Source organism: Dromiciops gliroides, chromosome 4, assembly GCF_019393635.1.
Source record: "Dromiciops gliroides isolate mDroGli1 chromosome 4, mDroGli1.pri, whole genome shotgun sequence".
Taxonomy (NCBI): domain Eukaryota; kingdom Metazoa; phylum Chordata; class Mammalia; order Microbiotheria; family Microbiotheriidae; genus Dromiciops; species Dromiciops gliroides.
In genome coordinates this window covers 343,264,781-343,282,403 of record NC_057864.1, presented here as the reverse complement: position 1 = coordinate 343,282,403, position 17,623 = coordinate 343,264,781, and the positions used below count along the sequence as shown (strand labels likewise).

At 39.5% G+C, this 17,623-nt stretch overlaps 1 protein-coding gene across 1 annotated transcript in view; it reads left to right on the top strand.

Moving 5' to 3' along the window:
* Positions 1-417: 417 nt before the first annotated feature.
* The window catches only part of LAMA4 (laminin subunit alpha 4), a 199,818-nt gene continuing 182,612 nt past the window's right edge, over positions 418-17,623 (top strand). Inside the window, exon 1 of the mRNA XM_044003053.1 lies at positions 418-1,032. Within this exon, the coding sequence (XP_043858988.1) occupies positions 838-1,032 (195 nt within the window). The 5' untranslated portion in view covers positions 418-837. The remainder of the gene's footprint in view (positions 1,033-17,623) is intronic.

Here is a 17,623-nt window from a genome sequence, read left to right as displayed (position 1 = left end):
CCCCACAACTCTGCCTGAGGAAAATAAGAAAACTTGGTCAAGAGAGTGGGCACCCTGCCCTTATATTATTTGGGATAGTCTAAATCTGGCTCCTTTCCCTAGAATCTTTTTCCACTCCTCTCTGTGGCTCTTTGAGGGGGGAAATTGGCACCTTGACTAAATAAATGGTAGTGGGATTTTTTTGTTTGTTTTTAAAGCCAATGTGTAGAAGCTGACTATTCATCTAAAGCCATTGGACCATCTCCAAATCAGGAAAGGTGATGGTGAGGGTCAAGGGGGATGACCGGAGCATAGTGTCTGGCTGGAGAAGGGAGAGTGGGAGGGTCCCATAGCTAAAGGTAAAAGGGAGTGATGTGATTGCCTGAAGGAAGCCAGAGGCAGAATAAAGAGTCAGTCTGTATCCTGACTTTGGGGAGATAAGGTGGCTGGGGAGAGAGTGGGGCTTTCCTGGAATACAATCTGCATTTTGACACTCTCCATTTAAGCACTGCCCATCTGTGTATTATTCAACCAGACCAAGGGAAAAAGAAGAGTTACAAGAGGAGAGGGAGAGAGAGAGGGAGGGAGGGAGGGAGGAGAAAAGAGAGAGAGAGAGAGAGAAAGAGAGAGAGACTTACATAGGAGAGGAAGCAAAAAGCTCTCCCTCTTCCCCCCTCTTTTTTTTTTTTTAAATAAGTTGCTGGTTAGGCTGTCTTAAAGTGCCACATCTGGAAACTACAAACCGAAAGAAAGTTAAAATAACTGAGGCACCACTGAACCGAGGGGGGCTGATTGAAGAAGGGGGTAAACAATTACTAAGCTCTTAGAAGACCACACTCCTGGATGTAAAAGAAGGAAATGGCTTTGATCTCTGCCTGGTCTTATGTTTTTCCTATTCTGCTTTTCTCGGGATGCATCTCCTCCAGCACTGCAGCAGTGGAGGGCAGCGCTTTTCAGTTTGACTTTGAAGGTAGTTCTGCAATCAGCAGACAAGACTCGGCTGATAACAGAGAGCCATCGCTAGCTGCTGGAAGTCGGGTGCTTTTTGCTGAGGTATAGTAACTATTTTCTCTCTCATGTGAAAACTTTCTCCTCACATGTTGTATGTGTTTCCCTTCTTTCTTCCCCACCCTTCTTCCCTCCTATCCCCCCCCCGCTCCCCCCCACACACACACCATGGTGTTCTTACCTGCATTATAGTCAGCTTTGAAAGATTTTATAAAATGATTAAGAGAATTTCTATGGGAAAGGCTTTCTCAGTCGACAGATTATTTTTCAGATTATGAAAGGCACGTACCTTCAGCCTGCACCCCACAGTATGGCCAGGAATGTTTCTGAGTTTCTTGCCAGTACTTAGGACAAACTCCTGACCAGTAGAATTATTCTGTCTCAGTGAACCTAAGTCCCTTAATACTCCTAGGTAGTCACTGACTTCTCCCTTACTCAGACTTTAGGTAAAGTTTCTGATGTGAAAGGAAATCTACTGTTGTAATATTGGTAACATTAATTCATTTCTATCTTAGATGACAGATAAGTTCCCTTCTAAGAGAAGACAAGCTGGGAGAGGGTCAGTTGGGAGTGGATACCTTTGATGATTACTGCCTGTGTGGGTGACCTTGAACAAATCATCTAACTTCCCTGGGTCTCAGTTTCCCCAGTTTTAAAATATGCATGTTGGACCAAATGGCCTCTTGGGTGCTTTGTAATTCAAGATTTATGATTCTGTGACCTATAATGAAGTCACTGTCAGTCTCAAACATGATGAAAAAATTTAAGATTACTCCCAGATTTTGTTTTAAATTAAAAAGAATCCTCAAACTGGAATGTGTTGTCAGTGTCATGTTTATGAAAAAGTCTGTTACTTGAATGTGAAACACTCATTTTCATTTAGGGGAGAAAAAGATAACAATGACAAAGTATAGAAATTTGTTGAGGGGGAAGGGTCAAGATCTAAGAGTAAAGGGTTGAGGGGCCCTATAGATCAGACAATCCAGTGTGGGGGAGATACTGAGTAGGAGGCAAATGAAAGTCACTGAAGTTTATGGGAAGGAAGAAAGAGACAGAGACAGACACCGAGACACAGAGAGAGAAAGATTGCTAATGGCACAGAAATCCATATTACAGAATCATATCTCTACAGCCAGGAGGGACCTCAGAGGTTGTCTAGTCTAACCTTCTTAAAGATAAAGAAACTGAGGCACAGGGAAATTAAATGACTTGTCCAAGATTATACAGGTAGAATAAGCATCAGAATTCAAATAGATCTCAAATATTAATTACCCTAAAAATTCAGGCCTAGATTATATTGAAAAACCTCAAAAGTACAAAAGGAAGATCCACAAATCCCCACATTATGTCTTCCAAGGGATTAGGGCCCCTCCAGTTAAGAAATTCTAGGTGGGAACAGACCACACCAGCAACACTGTAGGGTGTGAAATGTAAGCTACATGAGAAAATAATGAGCATGTACTATGGTCAATTAAATATCTCAACACTGGGGAGCGAACTGGGGTTTGGATACACTCCACAATGTGGGGAGTGAACCTCCTCTTCACAGGCTTGAAATTAACCACTGGGAAACATTATCTCCACCTGTTGCTTACCAAACGGAAAGTCCCTGAATGAAATGCCTGTTCATGGGAGACAAGGTTGAATATACTGAATGCATTCTGTCATGAGTTTCCCAGGATGGGATGGGGTAAGGGGGAGAACCACTGCCAACAATGTATATATTTAGAGAACATGAAATTAAATGATAAAACTAGATGCAAATTTCACACATCATCTCATGCACAACTGATTGGACCAGTGTCACTTTTTTGTCTGTTTGACTTTAAGCAAGTCACATCACTTCTCTCAGCCTCAGTTTCCTTATCTTTAAGACAGAGATGATAATAACACCTCTCTCACAGGATTAAGGACCATTTGACATAATATTTATAAAGTGCTTTGCAAACTTCAAAGTCCTATATTAATGCTCATTGTTATTCTTCCAGATCTATACTATGAAATACTTTGAAAATAACATGTATTTTCATAGTATTTATGAACATAATCCTATGAAAATACTATGATGATGGTAATGATAATAATAATAACTTTTAGCTCTTTCTTTCATCTGTTTTTAAAGCTTTGTTTCTACTGGGTGCTTTTGACTTAATAAGTAAATCCAGTCTTCTTGCTAAGGTTTTTTTACCTGCCAACCAGAAAGAATGTCCCATAGGAAGTTAACTTCATAACACTGTTTGATTCTAATAGTCCTTTAATTTCCCTAAAGAAATGGTTCCAAATGCTAGAAGAGGTCAGTGGTTTTCTGTAACTGACAGACAGAGATCCTTAGTCATTCCAAACAGAGTCAAATTATATGCTACAGAAAGGGGGGCAGAGGGAGGGGATTGTGGTTTCCACTACATATTTTCACAGAATGCCCCGTGTTAAGACTGATCCCACAAAGAAGGCTGATCCCCTGCCACAACGTTTACTATTCCCTTCATAGACAAAACACAAACAGAACTCAAGCCACATACGTTCTCCACCTTCAATAATAGAGCAGCTACATGGAAACTCATCATGAAGACCACAAGTATACCTATGCCTACATATATACACTAAATCTAGCTATAAATGTGTGTTTATAGACATATTTTGTATATACACATACACATGTTTTATGTGTGTATGGTGTATATATAATATAGTCCATATAAAATTTATAATTCTATATTTAATATATTGCACATGTGATATGTATGTTCCATAAACGTGTGTGTGTACACACATATTTTTCCATGAGGGAAGATTTGAGACATGGATAATGGAATGTCCTAAAAATACACACATACCCTTTATTGGTTGAGTTTTATATGAATGATTTATTCTCAAATTCTCCTGGGACTCTCATACTACCAGCACTTCAAAGACAAGGGAAAGCATGACTAACAGAGCAGAGAAAGGGCACCCAGGACTTAATAAATGCCTTCTCTCTGCCTTTCACTTTTCACTCTTCAGGTCTTTATGAACTTGACGTGATGGATGGCATTGACTGGGTCAAAATGTAGGCTCCTCTTCTCCTAAAATGAACTTCTAGGACGCTGATAGTTTAAAAGGGAAGGGGTGGTTCAGTCGTGTTATACCAGTCTAAGGTATGAGGGATAGGGAGAAGGAGGTAGCTTTCTCCTGCCCTTGTAGTGAAAAGTTTGACAGAACCATTACTTCTATGTGGGTGTAGAAAGATTCACCATTTTGGAAAATGGAGGGGAGAAATAAAAGAAGCATAGAGAGAGGATGTGGTGGAAGAATGAATGGGGTACCCAGCATAGAAACCTAGGACACTGTAACATCACCCATTCCAGTGCTTGCCCCTCAGCATCAATTCACCACACGTTGGTCAACAATTAGCCACACATATTCCACAAATGGCAACCACACTGAGAGTCAGCTTGGCGTAATAGAAAGGTCACTGAGGACTGAATTCTAGACACAGCTTATATATTTGCTAACTCTGTGGCCATAGAAAGTCAGTTACAACTTCTCTGGGTTTTTCCATTTGTGAAATGGGGAGATAACACCTTTACTACTTAAGTAAAAGGAACAGATGGGTCAACTGATATGAGAACTGTTTATTTTTAAAAATAATTTTACTATAATTTCTTCTATCTGTACAAATGCACTTGAAAGACAAATAATTACAGATAATATATTTTTGCTCTGAAATAAAAATTTCCATTCTACTATCTTTAGTATGTACAGAGACATTGTGTCAATTGATGACAATTGATGACAGCTTTGGTTGTTCAAGGTTTTTAAATTCTGGTCCTTCTAGTTAACTGACTGTGTTGTCATAAACTATAAAACATGGCATAAATGTGAAGGTTAAGAGTCCTGGATCCACTGCTTAATAGCTTTATCATAACTTAAGTACTTAACCTCTGAGAATCTGTTTTATCTACAAAGCAGGGGTCATGTTTATGAGACCCAGATTGGTATAAGAAAGAGTGGCCTTTGAGTCGGTAGGTCCTGAGTTTAAGTCCCTTCTTGCCACATATTGATTGTGTGACCCCCGCAAATCATTTAATCTCTCAGTGCCCCCAAGCAATGTTCTAGGGCTATTGATTCCAGAATAATAATCTATCTGCATGGATGGAGGAAGAAGTTACCTTACCAGAAGCTGCCTAAGCCAATAACATTACATATTTGTTGTTCAGTCGTTTCAGTTGTGTCCAACTCTTTGTGACCACATTTGGGGTTCTCTTGGCAAAGATACTGGAGGGGTTTGTCTTTTCCTTCTTTGGCTCATTTTACAGATGAGGAAACTGAGGCAGACAGGGTTAAGTGACTTGCCCAGGGTCACACAGCTAGTAAGTATCTGAGGCTGGATTTGAACTCAGGAAGATGATTCTTCCTGACTTCATGCCCAGTGTTCTATCCATTGTACCACATAGGTCCAGAAAATTACCATCATCAGTATCAGAGTTGTTGTGAAGAGAACATTTTATAAATTACTATGTAGGTATAAGCTGTTATTGTTATATTGCACAACCAATCCTAATTGTCCAAAACACCCTAAGAATTAGGCATATTCTAAAGGATTTTCCCCCAACTTTCATGCTCATTATTGTGGAACTCACTGGAAATAAGTTACTTCTAATTGTCTACCAAATAAAGCTATTCCAGTTATCTGGGCCTTGAAAGAGGGGAGTCCTTTTTGCCTCTTCTTTCCATTCATCCCACATATTCACCCTATTGCTAAAATATGTTGTTCATACCCATACAGCATCTCTGGAATCCATCACTACCTCTCCAATCAGGCTTGAAAGTCACCTTAGATCTGGTCCTCATTGCACTTTGCCTAGACTACCATAAGAGCTTCCTAACTGGACTTCCTCCCTCTGAGATATCATCTCTTCCATCTACTTCACAGAGCTAGTGAGAAGTAAATTTCCTAATGGACTCTGATTATGTGGCTCCTCTCCTCAAAAACTTTCAGTGGTTCCCCACTGCTGACTGAATAACACGGGTACAATCTGGCTCCAACATTCCTTTCCAGCCTTATCTTGCTCTTCTTCATGTATTCTACATCCTGGCCAAACGAAACTGTTCTTGACTACCCCCTTCCTACTCCATACTGTTCTTGCTCATTTCCATACATTTGATCATATTGCCCCCTATCCCTAGAATGAGTCCCGGCCCATATCTTTCTATTGAAATAACTCCCTTCAAGGTCACACTCATCAATAAATCCTTTACAAAGTGCCTATTACATGCCAGGTCTATACTAGATACTGGCAATCCAATGACAAAAATAAAAGCCCCTACCTTCAAGGAACTTACATCCTAACCTAGGTGTCTTCTCAGATTTTTTCCTGATCTCCATAGCTGAAAAATGATCTCTTCATCTTCAAATTTCTCAGGATTAAGAAATGTCACTCCTTGTTTGCACTTCAATTCAACACTTATTAAGGGCCTACTGTGTACAATGCACTGTACTATGTGGTTGGGATATAATAATAGGTCATTTTATGGCCCTTGGAAATTTCTAATTAACAGCAATAAGGTTGGTGATTGTTAGAAAGACAGGTTTTGTTTTGGTTTTTTTTGGTGGGGCAATGGGGGTTAAGTGACTTGCCCAGGGTCACACAGCTAGTTAAGTGTCAAGTGTCTGAGGCCGGATTTGAACTCAGATACTCCTGAATCCAGGGTCAGTGCTTTATCTACTGCGCCACCTAGCTGCCCCCAGGTTTTAAAGATCTTACTTCCAAAGTAGAAGCAGTCTCTAGGAAAGGATGAGTCTAGAAAAGGATGAATGGGAAATCAGAGATTATTACAGCTGGGAAGGAGCTAAAAACCTATGCCGTCCAAACTCCGCAAGTTACCACTAAGCAAACAAAAGCCTGGCAGAAGTGAAAAGGTGTTGTCCATGGTTATATATTATACGTCTAGCAGTAGCAGAGTTGAACTAGAATACAGGTCTAATGAATCTCAACACTTTTCTCTTCTGGAATAAAAAAAATATCAACTATGGTGCTATTTTTTCAAATATTTGGAAATACCTTTAAATAAACCATACCATTCAGTTCAAGTAGCAGGTATTGAACATAGACTGTGTGATCAGTACAAGTTATGTTGAAGTTGCCAAGAATTGAAGCAATGATTTCCTTTATTTATCTATATCTGAGGTACCCTTATCTCAAATTTCTAGCATAGTTGATATAAATCATCTTCTCTTTATGGATCTTTTCTCTGAACCATAATATATCTTTGCTGTGTAAGTATGCCTCAACTATTTTCTTCCCCACAAATATCAATTATTGTGGTATCCATGTTGGATGAGACAAAGGGCAGTAATTGTTCAACTTATTCTAGATGATATTTGGCATAGCACCATGTACAACAGTAAGTTCCTTTGCTCAAATTGTTTTTAGAAAATAAAAAATCCCTCTGCTTATAGGTTTCATATTTCTCTGCATTTTGTAAGAGATGGCTTTAAGACGTGGAGACCAAACACTTTATTGATCTATCTGTCTGTCTCTCTCTCCCCCTTCTCTCTCTCTAAGCTGCTGGCCAAGTTATCACCAAGACCTTTTGGGGGATTAGTCTATGTTCTTTCTCAAAAAGATTTATTCTCTGGAAAATGTGGTTTCTTTCAATATTTGATTATTAATTCAAACTATGTTTTTCCCAAATGCACCAGCTTCTCAGAATAGAACTAAATTAAATTCAACAAGTACTTATGAAGTGCATGCTGTATGCAATGTTCTTTGGGGATACACAGACAAATGCATGTGCACACACATGCACAAATCTCTGCCCTCAAGGAGTTTACATTCTATTGGAATGGAGAATAAATCTTAATGCCAATAATTATGGTGCATGCCTGTAATCCTTGCTACTGGCAAGACTGAAACTGGTAGATCACTTGAGTTCAGGAGTTCTGAGCTATAGTAAGTAGGCCAAAGTCAATTAGATGTCTGCACTAAGTCTGGGGTCAATATGGTAAGCTGTCAGAAGGGAAGGAAAGGCACTCAGACCAAGTTGGAAACTGAGCAGGTCAAAGCTTGTTTGCTGATCTCTGGTGGGTTGATATGTACATCAAGCTAGGGAAACGGTAATGGAGAGGGAATATAGCTTAAAACTTGCCACCTTTCCCTACCAAATAGTCCGCTTAGTCTCTAGTTGAACTTTTATCTTTTCCCTTGTAATAGGATACTTTGATCCTCACAGGGGGAAAAAAAGAGAAAGAAAAGAAAAGAAAGAAATCTGTTTGGGAAGCATGGACACCCCTGAAATATTAAGGGGAAAGTCCTTTTTTTTTCTTTAACAGTAATTAAATTCATTCTTTCCCAAATCTAGCTTGTTACACACAGTGCCCTTTAAGCAGATAGGCAAATCCCCTTTCTTCAGGTTTCTTAACCCAGCTCAAAGGGAATACATGAATAATGGTAAAGGTGTAAAAGATAGAATTTGAATTGATGACTGGAAAGAGACAAATACTAAGAATAAGAGTTTCAGAAACATGGTTATATGTACATTCTTTTGAATGCCCAGACTGTGCTTTTCTCAGCAATTGCATTTTACTTGTATTTTCTCAAAAAGAATTAAATTCCATTCCATTCAACAAATATTGATTGAATGCCTTGGTGGTATATAGACAAAAAAGAAAAATTTCTTATTTTCAAGGAGTTCATATGCTACTGAGTAGGGATGATATTTCATTGAAATATAAGCTGGGAGGGTCCATCTCAATATCTCTATTTATACATGTGCATTTGTGAAGAATTATGACTAGGGTAGGGCAACTGGGTCTTTGTACCAGGGCACTGAAATATTGAGAGGAATGATAGCGCTAGTACCGCTTCAGTAAGTAGAATGAATTCAGTTCATAAGAATATAGACAGAGCTGAAAATCATCATCAAGTCCAACTTCATTTTACAGAACAAGAAAATGAGTCCCACAGAGGCTGAATAACTTTCCAGGCCCACACCATTCATATCTGAGGGAGGATTCAACTTTGGGTCTTTCTGACTCATGTGGCATCTAGGATACTAGACTTGGAGTTGGTAATATCTAGGCTCAACTTCCACATCAGACTCTCACTAGTGATATGACAACTTTAATTTTTCTGTGCCTCAGGGCAGCTAGGTGGCGCAGTGGATAAAGCACCAGCCCTGGATTCAGGAGTACCTGTGTTCAAATCCGACCTCAGACACTTAACACTTACTAGCTGTGTGACCCTGGGCAAGTCACTTAACCCCAATTGCCTTACCAATTGCTGGTATTTTTATCCTCAGCACTTAGCGTAGTGCCTGACACAAGATGGGCTTAATAAATGTTTCTTGATCTGCCTTGCAATTTCTAGTTTTAAAGAATTTCTTGAGAAACTGAGTAGTTATATGACTTGCCTAGGGTCACAGTCAGTGTGTCTCAAAAGGTGAAACTTGAACCTAGGTTGGTCTGACTCCAAGGCTTCCCTTCTATGCACTAAGCAATGCTGAAAGAATAATTAGTTTCACTAGGGAGGTACCATATGGTGTTCTTGCCCTCCCACATACAACAATATTGTGGCAACCCAGGCGAAATTTTCCTGGGTCTGCTTCCTTTCCCTGAAGGTAGCCTGTTCAATGGTGACCTAAAGGTATCTTGGGGTGTCCACTCATAGGCACTACTAACCCTCCTGGAATCTCTATCCCTATCCTGGTATCTCTACCCCTCTCTTACTGAATGTATCTCTCACTCCCCACCCCACCCCAAGGATTTGGGTACAAATTTCCAATATTTAACCACACGACCTCTTCCGTGATGCTCCCCTCCCTCCCACCCAGTTAACAGCTTACCCTAGGACCATATTTTTTTGGTGCTCACCACAACAAGAATTGCTAGTTGGGTCTCTTGGCAGCATCCTTTTCTTGGCTGCCTTTTCTTCTCCTGGTGTGGTAGAGTTAAGTTCTGGGAAACAGTTCACTGGAGGGAAGTGTAACCACAGATGTTTGTAATTCCAACTTAAGTTTCTCATCAAAGTCCTAATGAAAATCAGCTGCCAGCAGTTCAGCCATGAATCCCACAGTCTTTTTATCATGAGAATCTGGGAGCAACAGCATTCCTGGGCTGAAGGGGAGTGGGAATTTTTACATATGCAAGACCATGTCTTAAGAGTGGGGGAAAACACTGAGTAAGGCAAGTTTTAGTTAAAATAATGCCTCATCAGAGAAAGAGACAAGAAGCCTCATGTATCCAAGGAATCAATTGGTCTATGTTTGGGATTTTCATGAAGTCAGGCCATCTAGTGTTTACCTAAATGGAAAAAAATGTCTACATTTGTTACTCCAGGAGAACAGCAGGGAGGATGACTGCTATAACAATAGCAGCTGTCCCTGGGGAGTGACTTGCAAACCTTACCAATAACATGCAATGAAAAGGGCCTCTGAGGTCTGCTCAGGCTCCATTTGGGGGGACTTCTGTTTTTCAATTGTGCTTTCTGTTAACTTAGTGAACTGTTTCCTTTAAAGGAAACGTTTCTCCCAAGGGGTAAAATATCTCTTTAATTAAATCCTATTCTCCAAACTGACTGATATTTAATAGTGTTTATCTCCATACTAAACAACATAGGAACATGGAGACTCTGGAATGAGCTTTTTCAGTAAAAGGAGAGATCAGCCTAAAAAATGGCTCAAGGGGGTCAGCTAGGTGGTGCAGTGGATAGAGCACAGGCTCTGGAGTCAGGAGGACTTGAGTTCAAATTCAACCTCAGACACTTGACACTTACTAGCTGTGTGAACCTGGGCAAGTCACTTAACCCCAATTGCCACACACACACACACACACACACACACACACACACACACACACACACACACACACACAAAATGGCTCAAAATATATTTTGTGAGGATAATAAATCAGCATTTCAATGAACTGACTATTCAAACATCTTTGCATTATGAGGGTTGGGGAGGGGAAGGGGTAAGCTGTCTTGCATCGAATTGCAAAAGCAGAGTGTGAAGTCAAGCACTCCAAGTGCCTAAACATAGCTCTAGGTGTTCCAAGAAACCTTGCTTTTAATGCAAAGAAAGTGCCTCGACGGCCAGCTAGGTGGTGCAGTGGATAAAGCACCAGCCTGGGATTCAGGAGAACCTGAGTTCAAATTCGACCTCAGACATTTGACACTATCTGTGTGACCCTGGGCAAGTCACTTAACCCTCATTGCCCAGCAAAAAACAAAAACAGAAACAGAAAGTGCCTCCTTAAGAACTGTATGTATCTCTGTGTGTGTGTGTGTGTGTGTGTGTGTGTGTGTGTATTTGTCTGTGTATCTGGAAAGAGAAGACTGGGTGGGTGATTAGTGTGATTAAGTATAATATATAATACAGTTCAACAAGCAAAATATAGTTCAACAGGCAGGATGTATTATACTATCTTCACTATTAGTGATCCACCTTAACTATTTGGAATAAATATTCATCACAATGGTAAAAGCAAGCTAATAAATGTGTAGTAGGAATCCCCTGTAAACAGTAAATGTGGCATGTTACTATGACTTGAATTTGACATGTTAATAATAAAAATTTTGTTTTATATTGGAGGGGAAGGGAGAGGGATAAACAAAGCATGGAAAGATGTAGAAAGATCTTTGACAGCAAAGTTCCAAACTGGCTAATCAATCAGTCAACATTCAGGGTATACTATGTGCTAGATAACCAAATATAAATATAAAAAACATATAAATATGTATAGGTATAAATATAAAAAAGTGAAAAAATCCTAGCTCTCATGATGCCTACATTGTAGTAGAGGGAAAAGCACATGCATCTATAAGTGTATACAGAACAAATTTCAAAAAAGTTGCTTGAGAGGGAGGGCATTAGGATGTAGGATAATGAGGAAAGACTTGTGGAGAAGGTGGTACTAAAGGTGAATATTAAAGGTCAAACAAATGTTATGTGAAAAGGGAGCACATCTCAGGCATGGGGGACAGTCAGGGCAAAGGCACAGAAATGAGAGATGGAGTGCCATGTGTGAGGAACAGAGAGAAGACTAATTTGGTTGGATCATAGAGTATGGCAGGAAGAGGAATGTCTACGATGCTAGAAAGATAAGTGGGCATCAGGTTGTAGAGGGCTTTAAAAGCCAATCAAGGATTTACATCTGGCACGGTGGATAGAGTGCCAGGCCTGGAGTGAGGAAAACTCTTCTTCCTGAGTTCAAATCTGACCTCAGACACTTCCTAGCTGTATGACCCTGGACAAGGACCCTGTTTGCCTCAGTTTCCTCATCTATAAAATGAGCTGGACAAGAAAATAGCAAATAACACCACTATCTTTGCCAAAAAAATCCCAAAGGGGGTCATGAAAAATCAGATATGACTGAACGACTGAACAACAACAACAACAACAACAACAGAGGGAAGGGAAGTAATGGAATTAAGTGAGAGAGTGAAAAAGGAAATCTGAAGTGTGACCACTGGAGCATCAAGACAGCACTAGCCACTGCTACAGTGTAGAATCTAGAATCCATGTTAGACTCTATTTCAGGAGGTTGACTATTACTGAAAGTACTCAAAATATCCCATCATAATGATGCTTCGTGTATTCTTTAGCTCTAGCAAGGATGCCAGGCATATCTGACTCTTTATGACCCCATTTGGAGTTTTCTTGGCAGAGATACTGGAGTGGTTTTGCCACTTCCTTCTTCAGCTCATTTAACAGATGAGGAAACTGAGGCAAACAGAATTGCAAGACTTGCTTAAGGTCACACATCTTGTAAGGGTCTGAGGCCAGATTTGAACTCAGGAAGATGAGTGTTTCCTGACTCCAGACCTGGCATTTTATCCACTGTACCACCTAACTTTGCCACCAAAGGCAACAGAGTCAAGAAATTCCAGATTAGTCAAGCTACAAAAGCTTGTCCCACATGTCCAACTGCCTAATGTGAGCCAGCTAGAGGGTACAGTAAATAGAGCACTGGCCCTGGAATCAGGAAGACCTGAGTTCAAATCCAACCTCAGATACATACCCTAAGTAAGTCACTTAACATCTGACTATTTAAGTTTACTCATCTTTAAAATGAGGATAATAATAGCACCTCCCTCTCAGGATTGTTTACTTGTATAATATTTGTAAAGGTCTTTGCAAACCTTAGGGCGCTATAAAAATCCACTGGGGAAATTGAGTTCCAAAGAACCCAAGGTTAAACAGCCATTTAATGTGAGAGTCAATACTAGAAACCAGTTCTACTGTTTCACAAGACCGAGTCCTCTTCCTTATCCGTTTTAAATGTTTGCCTGTTTGCTCTCTTAGACTTTAGACATAAGGACAATTAGTTGAAGATAGGTTACATAGCTTTTAGTGAGAAGGTGTGGGTATTGATTATCCTATTTTCTCATCTTTACTTTTGATATTTCTCTTTATTCTTAGATTAATTTACCACAAGGGAATTATTGTAGAATGCAGTAAAATTTTTAAAAAAGCATTAAGCTTATCTAGTGCATGTTATATAGTTATTCTTCCAACCCTGACTCAAACTGGCAAGTAGAGCCCCCAGAGCTGGTCTGCTCATCAGTGTTCCAGGGGTGGCACTAAGATTTAAGGAGTTTCTATCTAACACCAAAGCTCATGATCCCCCACTGGTATGTTTCCACCATTGATTATCAGTTATCAGCCATACATAATTAGGTTTTAGAAAGGGGTACAAAATATCCCCCAAAAAAGTGTTTCAGTAACACACGTCCCCACAAATTAATTTGAGTCCAAAAATAAATGTGCTCAAACCTAAAGAGCACATGTAGCCAAGTGATAATACATAGACAATTGGTTGCTGTAATTCTTTTTCTGTCCTTTATGGAGTACTCAGGAAGTTCCCTTTAAACATGGTGGTTAAGTTTCTGCTGGATTCCATGTAGAATCTAGAAGCTGTCCCTCCTGAGTGTTTCTGTTTTGTCTTTGGTTTACAGTACAAAAGTGCTTCAGCTGTTCTGAGGACACCTCAATGACTAGGTCTACAATTATAAAAACAAAAATAACCCTAAAATTTAAAAAAATAGAAAGACCAGATTATCTTTTCCTTCAAAGTTCATTAGGCCTTTCTCTGGCCAAGGTGGGAGTGGACTGAGACCAAGACCAAAGTTCTCCTCCCCCTCAGGTGATTTTTTTTTTCTCAAGAGCAGTACATTCTTCTTTCCATTGAAGGACACTTGAGTCTACAGGTTTTAAGCTGTTTTCCTATTTAAATGACCACAAACAGGGCATGACCATTTTTCTTCAACAAATCTGAGCACGTTTCCTATTTGACATCACACCCGTTCATCCAGTGACTTCAAAGAATCTTGAAAATGATCACTTTAGGGGCAGCTAGATGGCGCAGAGGATAAGGCACCGGCCCTGGATTCAGGAGTACCTGAGTTCAAATCCGGCCTCCGACACTTAACACTTACTAGCTGTGTGACCCTGGGCAAGTCACTTAACCCCAACTGCCTCACCAAAAAAAAACAAAAAACCAAAAACAAAACGAAAATGATCACTTAATCTAAAGCCTATGTTTGACTGATTCAGTAAGGATGCCTTCTTCTCCTAGGCGTTAGGGTGGAGCATCTTGTCAGTTAACTTAAGTGGGGTGGGGGGTTATTTGATTGATTGACCCAATCAAATCCTCACCTTCTGTTAGCTGTGTAACTGGGCAAATCAATTTTGACTCTTTGGACATTTTCCACTTCTGTAAAATAAGGGGACTAGAGGAGATGCTCTCAAAGGTCCCATCAAGCACCAACCTATTTATGATTCTAAGATAAGTAAGTTTAAATAATATATTCTTAAAGTGAGAAATTATTGGGAAAGCTAGATGGTACCAGTGGATAGAGTTCTGCACATGGAAACCTGAATTCAAATCTGACCTGAGAAATTTACTAGCAGCAAATCACTTAATGTGTTTGCCTCAGTTTCCTCATCTGTAAACTGGGTTGATAATAATCACATCTACCTCCCAGGATTGTTGTGAGGATCAAATGAGATAATAATTGTAAAATCCTTACAGTGCCCTGGCACATGGACAGCGCTATATAAATGGTACCTATTATTATTGTTGGGAACACGGGTGTTGCTATCAGAATAAGATGACCTAGAAAAAGGGACTATATTAATAATAGAAAGGTGCCTGCTACCCAAGCTATTTCTTTAAAGTTTGAGAACACAGAAACTAGACAGCTGCTCAGACACTGATCTGAGAAAGGTTCTTTGATCACGCCCCTTTTGTCATTGACAGAGAAAAATAGAATATTGACAATACATGTAAATGCTTAATCTAAATTCCTGGGAGCCCTAAGATCCCACACTTGTAGGTTTGTGGAATTTTAGGGCTGAAGAGAGCTTAGGGAAAAACTAGACTAATCCCCTCTTTTTATAAATAATGTCTTAACCAGGCCTGTGATTCCATCAGTTTAGGGACCTGACAATGAGGAACTCCCTCTATCAATGAAAAACCCACACCTGCTGCAATTTATACTTTTGAGAATTGCTTAAGGCATTGAAAGATTAAAGTATTATTAAAGCATTAATAAAAATAATTAAGATTAAATGATTTGACCAAAGTAATATGGGTAGAATATAAAAGAAAACATTTGAACCCAGTCTTCTTGGCTCCCAGGCCAGCTCTCTGCCAACTTTGCCATGCTGCCTCTCATTCTCATATGATGCTTTATGGTTTACAATGGGTTTTCCTCACAGCAAGGCAGAATAGTGATATTTTGTACAAATGAGACAACCAAGGCACAAAGAGGGAAAACAACATACCCAAGGTCATATAGTGTCTTAGCTGCAGAAGTAGGATTAGAACTTACATGCCAACATAGTCATCAGGACCTGAACAATTCATAGGATTTGTTGCCCCAGGAGCTAAGGATGTAGACATGAGCACGTACTGCATGCTATCTATCTCTATCCCTGTCCCACCCCTCCCAGGTTCCCTGGCTCTTTGCCAATTAGTTGATCAACACCTGTTCCTGACCTTGCAGGGGGGCCCAAAGACAGAACTACTGAGTAACAGGAAGGAAATGAAAAGAAAACAGGTTGGAAGAGTCTAGTGTGATGACATAAGAAAAACTGAGAATAGAGAGGTAAATGCCAAATGCCAGTGAGTCTGGAGATGAGAATGTGTCTGAACTGATTGTAAAACAAGCAGGAAACCAGTGAAAGATTTAAATGGATGTGAGACAAGAATTGGCCCAAATGATTTTTCCGTGCCTACATTTTGAATGTAATGGAGCACACAATGAGTTATTAATAATAATGAGTGGTGGGAATCTAACCTAACATGACCACTGATCTTCAAATGAAATTATTTTCCCTCTGAACGCTTCCAATGTTTCAGAGCATAATAATTGACCAATGCATTTTGGAGAGAGAATCTGGAGAGCAAAAGTTAAATTAGAAGCCAGTATGTGTTTCTATAATGCAGTAGTTTCTGACTTCCCATGGTGCTGACTCTGAGCTAGAGTCAGTCTAACAAAAAAAAAAAAAAGGCATTCCATTTCTAAATGGACTCAAGGAAAGATGTGTCCTTTTCTCAACAGTCCATTTCTCCTTGTGTCTAAAATGTAACTTCATTATTTTCCTAAAATTTGTCCCTCCTAATTACCCTATTTCTGTTGACACCACCATCATCCCAGAAACCCAGGTATAAAAACTCTGGAGTCACCTTTGAATTTCCCCTCTCCCTAACCTCCCTCATCTAATCAGTGAACAAATCCTATCATTGCTTCAGCCTTAATGATGCTCAAATCCATCCCTCCTTTGCAAAGCTGATGCTGTAATTCTAGTTCAGACCTTTTTTGCTTCACAAGATCATAGGGTTTTAGAAGCATAAAGTCATTTTGACTATTATAAATAATCCAAATTAACTACAAAAGACCTATAAAAGAAAATGTTATCTGCATCCAGAGAAAGAACTTATAAATAGAAGTATGTATAGAATAATTTTACATTTTTATACACACATACATTCATACTCATATTAAATGGTACCCATCTGTAGGGAGAGGGGATGGGAGGGAAGAAAACAGGGGAAAAGAAAGTTACATGCTAACTTTATTATCGGTTTAAAAGGAATAGCAAGTTGTACATAATAGATTTACAGTTTCATGTGCAATCAACTTTTTTCCTATTCTACTATGTTATGGAAATGCTTGTTTTATTTCTTACATTCAGAATAAAATAAATAAAAATAAATAAAGTTACAGCTGGAAAGGGAAATTAGACATCACATAGCCCAACCCCTCATTTTGCAGAGGAAGAAATTGAAGCCCAGATGGGTTAAGTCCAAAAATCCCACAAGTAGTAAGGGATAGAGGAAGATTTGGAGTCAGAAAGACCAAGATTCAAATCCTTCCGGAAACACAATATCAAGTCACTGGGCAAGTCTCATTTCTGTGCCTCTGCTTCTTCATCTATATACTGAGGGACTTGGACTTTCTGGCCTTTAAGCTTCCTTCTAGCTCTCAATCTGTAATTCTGTAGTCCTATGAACCCATGTTCTCTGACTCCACATTCAGAGCCCCGCCCCACTATACCAAAGTCCTCAAACCTTCAACTATTTGATTCATTCCCATTAAAAAAACACTTAAGAAGTGTCTGCTTGTGCCAACCACTATACTATATAATGACA